This window comes from Jatropha curcas, chromosome 11 (assembly GCF_041381405.1).
Source record: "Jatropha curcas cultivar XTBG-Jc1 chromosome 11, XTBG_Jcur_1.0, whole genome shotgun sequence".
In the NCBI taxonomy this organism is placed as follows: Eukaryota; Viridiplantae; Streptophyta; class Magnoliopsida; order Malpighiales; family Euphorbiaceae; genus Jatropha; species Jatropha curcas.
The window spans coordinates 10692847-10698993 of record NC_143161.1 but is presented as its reverse complement, the minus strand read 5'-3'; the positions used below and the strand labels follow the sequence as shown (position 1 = coordinate 10698993).

Genomic DNA, 6147 nt, shown 5'->3' with positions numbered 1-6147 from the left:
AAATGTAGAAAATTTCTAAAAAAAGGAAAAAGGAAATGCTAAAAAGAGAATATGCCAAATCAGTTTTTTTGAAATTTTTTTTGCTTGATATATATATATATATATATATTGTTTGTGAATAATTTCATATTTATAATTATATTATTATATGTTTATAAAATATTTTACTATTTATTTAACGTTTTAAATTGAAAGAAAAAGTACACGGAAAGAGAATATAGTATAATAATTAAAACAGAAAGATATAATAGTCTAGTTATAAAAAAGCAAGTATAAAGTAATTTTTTTAATAAAATACAGGAATAATTATAATTTTCCCTACAAATTGAACCAAAGAGAAATAAGATATCACCGATTCGGCAATTCCAGTAATCCTGTCTGACACTTACTTTCATTTTCAACAGCCAGAGAGAAGAGCCTCGCGAAGCCGCCGCCAACACCATTCATCACAATCATGTTCCGGCAAGCATCACGCGTCTTGGCTCGATCCATCTCTCAACGGCCAAAGATGATGGCGCCAGCCTTCTCGACGGAGGTCCCAGCCACCCCTACCGTTGATTCAACTTTCGTAGAATCATGGAAAAAAGCTGCACCAAATATGGAACCACCAAAGACTCCATCAGCCTTTATGCAGCCTCGCCCGCCTACTCCTTCCACCATTCCATCTAAGCTCACTGTCAATTTTGTCCTTCCCTATGCATCTCAGCTCTCCAACAAGGAGGTTTGATTTCTTGATTTTGTCTCATATTTGTTTTCTGAGATTTGATTTTTTGGTGCTATTAAGAGATATCCCATCTGGGTTTTGTTTGGATTTGGATTTTAAGGTATTTGATTTGAGGAATTTTGTTTTGTCTTGCGATAAAATTGGATTATCTGGATTTGTCTGTAATGTCGATCCATTTTGAGTATTTACTTGGAATTGAACAGGTACATTTGTATTATTGTTGTGATTAATCCTGGTTATGGCGTTACAAATATGTTTAATTTATCTTTGAACTGGTGAGTTTTATGTCAGCTATAAAAAGAAAAGGGGAAAAAAAAAAAGAAAAATGATATATAATTACCGTTCTACGGTTAGTTTTGTCTTGGATTATGGTTTTTATGATTCATTTCATCTGGGATTATTTGTTTTTCATTTTCACAAGTTGGATTTGGGTTATTTCCTGTCTTCCTTTCATTCTTATAGGTGTATGTCCCGTTCCTGCCCATTTTAGCATGCCTTCTGAATTATTCATGTAACAATTATGGCCATTTTAGAGCTGCTGTAGTAAGCACAGTTGTTGATTAGCAGATTATGTTTGCCAGCTATCTTATATAGCTCGGATTGCCTGAATTTGCTTTTCAACATAACTTTGTTTTGTTTAGAATTAGAGACCAGAAATATTTCAAATTTTCTAGGTCTAATGATTAAGTATTCTTTCTGTCTTTTTGGTTGTACTTTTCATGTGAGCTTTGGTAGAACCTGTGACTTAAAGTTCGAGTTATTTAAAATATTTCCTTCTTTTCTCTTGAGTGATCATCTTTTTAACTGGCGGTGTATGAAGTTGGGTTTAGCAACAAAAATGGTTTGGGTTTTTTTTTAGAGTGGTTATGCAATATGGCTAATGGAGCATTGGGCTGTCTTGAATAACCCCAATTCAGTAAATACTTAACTAGCATTCTTCCTTGAGCAAATATAAAGACTGTTGTTGAATTTTTTTTTGTTGAATCAGATCAGAATGATAGTAACTGCATGGACAAGGTTAATATCATTTGTACTTAGAATGCTCTGCTATTCTAATTTTTTTCCTTAATAAATTTTACTTGTAGGATATAACATCAATGTTAATGATGGTTTATCTTCATTGTTAACAAGGATGAGGTTGAAGGTTACCGTCTAAATTATCTACATTTTTTAAATTCTCAATTCTGTCAAAGGTGGTGTTTTTTTTCCTCATTTTTGGCAATGTTCATATGCTTTGATGCTGTTTTCAAGTTTTAAAAGCTGGATTCTTTTATTGTTGGATTTGCATATGTGCTTATTAGCTATGTTAAAAAGATACTGGAAAACTTACCCCTTACCTGCCTATTCTGCTTTTTGATGAGAGTTCATTTTGTTTATAGAAGAAATATCCTCATCATTATGCAAAATAGAAATAACATGTCCACACTTATAGTTTCAAATGCATTCTACAATAGTTTTTAAAAATAGAATTTATTATTAGTATTATTATTATTATTATTATTACAGCATAGTCTTTTGTTCAAGCTTTGATTTGTTTCTGTGGAACTTTGCATGCTAAAGTGTTATAGATGGAAGTATCCTCAATGCTTCCATCTACATTGAGTCTGATAAAATAAGATTGATGGAGCAAATAATAGATTATTCTTAACTGGTAATTGCCATTAGTGATGTGTCCACTGTAAATGGGACACAGCCTGCTGTGCCTTATACCTATGTACTTGCTTTCTGGTTTAACATTTGAGTGCCGCATGATAAATTTCTATCTTTCTTTCTATTGCATTTATCCTCCCTTAGAATTTTGCTCTTACACTGAAATTGGTCCACTCAGTGTTCATGCTTTATTTATTTTTGTATTTTTCAATTCTTTTTGTATCTGTTCATCCTTTCGGTTTTCCCCCCTCACATGCTGATTCAGCCTTGCTAATATTCTTATTCACTCTTATGAACGGACTTAAAGACACAAGAAAGAATCAACCACATTACTATTTCTTATGTGGTTTGGTACATGGTGAAAGTTGTGTCTTTACAAGTCCTAAATGCTTACAAATCTTTTACCCTTTTATTGAAATTCTTTTCTTTTTGACATTATTGCTCCTGATCTATCAGAAAGTTTGCCACGTTCTACATCTGTGAAATGCTATTGGCATTAAGATCCTTCTGGGATTGGGAGAGGGGAATGTTATTATGGCTCTCATTTGGAAACACTGAAGTTCCCTATAGATAAAACTTCACACTGAATGCAAAACAGTGGGATTGCCGATCGCAGCAGTTAGATTATTGCAATAAAGTCCTCACTTAGTTTCTTTTAATTTCAGTTCATTCATTTGGATGATCATGTTTATTGCTCGTATATTAATGCATCAGGTTGACATGATCATTATTCCGGCAACAACTGGACAAATGGGTGTTTTGCCAGGGCATGTACCCACAATTGCTGAACTGAAACCTGGTGTTTTATCTGTGCATGAAGGAAATGACACGACTAAATATTTTCTCAGCAGTGGCTTTGCTTTTATCCATGCGAACTCTGTCGCTGATATAATTGCTATTGAAGCTGTGCCAATTGATCAGATTGACCCAAGCTTAGTTCAGAAGGGGCTTGCAGACTTCACTCAGAAGGTCAACTCAGCTACGACTGACTTGGAGAAAGCCGAGGCTCAGATTGGTGTCGATGTTCACAGTGCTCTCAACTCAGCTCTTACAGGCTAATGGTCTCTGCATACCGCCTCTAGTTTTTCTTACCTTCCCTTTTTGTGCTTCTTTTGCTGTTTAATCTTTTTCCCTCATAATCTGTATAACCACATAGGCCTGTGAAGATTTCTCTTTGCCGTGATTCCAGAAAGGTAAATAAAGTCTTCAGGAACATGAAACACAATGCATCCACATTTTAAGGCACCTCTTAGCTTGGAATGTTGCTTTTTCCAAGTGTTGATTTGTTAGAGAATGTTAAAGCCTGGTATAATGGAAATGACCCAAATTTCTCTCTTTCGTTTCTTTTTGGTTTTTTTCTTCCTTTGAATTTTTAACAGAAATTATTTATCCAAGGCTTAATTATATAAAAAAAAATTGCTTAAATTTTAGTGTTTTTATTTGAATTTATCATCAACTTTTGATTTTTGGTAACTTAAAATTTAACAAAGTTTTTCGTAAATAAAATTTGTTAGGCGAAATTAAGAAGTGTAGATCTATTTTCTATATATATATTGCATAATTTGGACTTATTAATACTACGGTAGAAATTAACAAGTTCAGATTAATGTTTTGAAAACAGGATTAGTCATAGAACTAATTATAAATAATTTTTTTAAATACAATTGAAAATACAGAATATATAAATACCAGATAATCTATAAAAAAGAAAAAAAAATGCTCAATTTAAATATTAATATTATTTTTTTCTCCAGAAAATAAAGCACTATTATTTTAAGTTAACATAAATGAAATTTAAAAAGAAAATTAAATCATTAGTTAGGATATAATTGCATCTTTTATTAAGTATTTGAAATTATTACAATTATATTGGAAGTTAATTGGAATGATCAATTATTAACTGCATCAAATTGTAACTTGGATAGACAGATGTACTGAGTATATTAAATGGCCTGTAACTTCATTTTTAAAATAAATAACTAACTTAACTACGGATTGTGACTAATTTGGCAACGCACGTGGGAAGAGCTCTCGGGTTTGAACACTTGCAGAGAGGGGATGAGAGCTTTAACTGTGATTAAATCCTGAGTCAAATTAAGACGTATCTGTTAATAAAGTTTTGATACTGGTGGGTTTTGAGTGATGCACAATTTTTGCATTTGGATAAAGGTTTTAAGGCAAAGATGGCGTTTCCTTTTGAACATTGAACCATACCATGGTCAATGACTCTATTTGGACGATATTTATCGAATTTTTTACCCTCCATTTTAAGTATCTAACCAAAACCGACCACGGTTTGTTCTTGATTAAACTAATCGGATTGGTCAATCTAATCCGAATTTAGAAACATGATTTAAATTTATTATATTAGCAAATTTTATTTTGTTTGAAAATTAAATCTATAATAGAATCATAAAATTATAAAAACTTACTCCTTTGTTTCATTGTAAACACGCAATTTTTTTTATTACACAAAAAATAAGAAAATTATTAAACTATTTCAACCATAAAAAGAAAATTATGACCGACTAAATTACTTTTTTTCGATTCTAGGAATTGATAGTTCCTTTTTTGTACCGAACAAGAAACAGAGTTAATAGTGGGAATTAAGGATTGATATTTGATAATGTTGTAAAGATAAAATTGTATTGACCCTTTCTTGATATATGCTTTAACCTTTCAATTGGCAAATGATATATGCTTTACTTAAAATTTAGCTATTTTAATGTAATCTTGATTTGATTATGAAGCGTTTATTACACTCCTTATCTAGAGAGAGAAGGGCAATACCAAAATTTTTCTTTAAAAAGGTAAAATAAATACTTTCATCATCTTCCTCTCTCTCGTCATCATTTATTACTTTTCATTCTCTCTTCAAAAGCTAAACGTCAAAGATTCAAATCAATTTCAAGAAATTTAATCAAGTTTTTCTTTCACTTGCTCATCTTTATCGCGGTAAATTCAATTTCTTTAGATTAAGATATTATCCTCTAATCCACGTAAAGCAAAGCAATATGAAATAATTATATTTTTGGAAACTGAGCTTTCTAAAAATTATTAATCCTTTCGTTCCAAAAAGATAGTGCATCTTTCCTTTTTGGTTTGTTCCAAAATATATTACACTTTTCTTTTTTACATTATAGTTAATTCTTGAATTGTCTATTATACTCTTATTAAATTTTACTTTATTTTCAATAATCTTCATTAATTCTTAGTTATTATTCTGATATAATAATCACTCATGTATTATTTAAGATGAGTATAATAGGAAAATTATATGAATAAAATTGTCATTTAACCATATTTCTTAATCTGTGTGAAAATAGAAAGTGGACTATCTTTTTCGAACAATCTTTTTGGAACAGAAAAAGTATTATTTGAGCTTTCTAAAAATTACTCCCTCTATCCCAAAATATAAGTCGTTTTTGGTTTGTTATTTTGTCCCAAAATATAAGTCATTTTGTGTGTTTCAAAAAGTAATAAATATTTTTTTTTCACTGTTGACCTTGGTTACACTAAATATAATAAAGGAAAAGGTTTTTGGCTCATAGTGATCGGGATTATGGCATTTAAAATAACATTTTTATCTAGATTTAATATGTCAAATGTCACTTTCATCCTCACTTAAAATTGGTAGATTTGACATGGAGAGGGAGAGATTTTAAAATTTGAATTTCAAATATGTCTCTTTTATAATTTAATAATTCCAGACAAAGCATTGAATGAATGAGATTATCAATGCACATACTGGACATTTATTTTATTTTTACCTC

At 30.8% G+C, this 6147-nt stretch overlaps 1 protein-coding gene across 1 annotated transcript; it reads left to right on the top strand.

Annotated features, from left to right (window-relative positions):
• Positions 1-219: 219 nt before the first annotated feature.
• LOC149492557 (ATPase, F1 complex, delta/epsilon subunit) lies at positions 220-3709 on the top strand. The gene is made up of 2 exons (XM_089716603.1): positions 220-721; positions 3089-3709. Exons 1-2 carry the CDS (start codon positions 455-457, stop codon positions 3431-3433), a joined length of 612 nt encoding a protein of 203 aa, XP_089572729.1. The 5' UTR covers positions 220-454; the 3' UTR covers positions 3434-3709.
• Positions 3710-6147: the final 2438 nt, after the last annotated feature.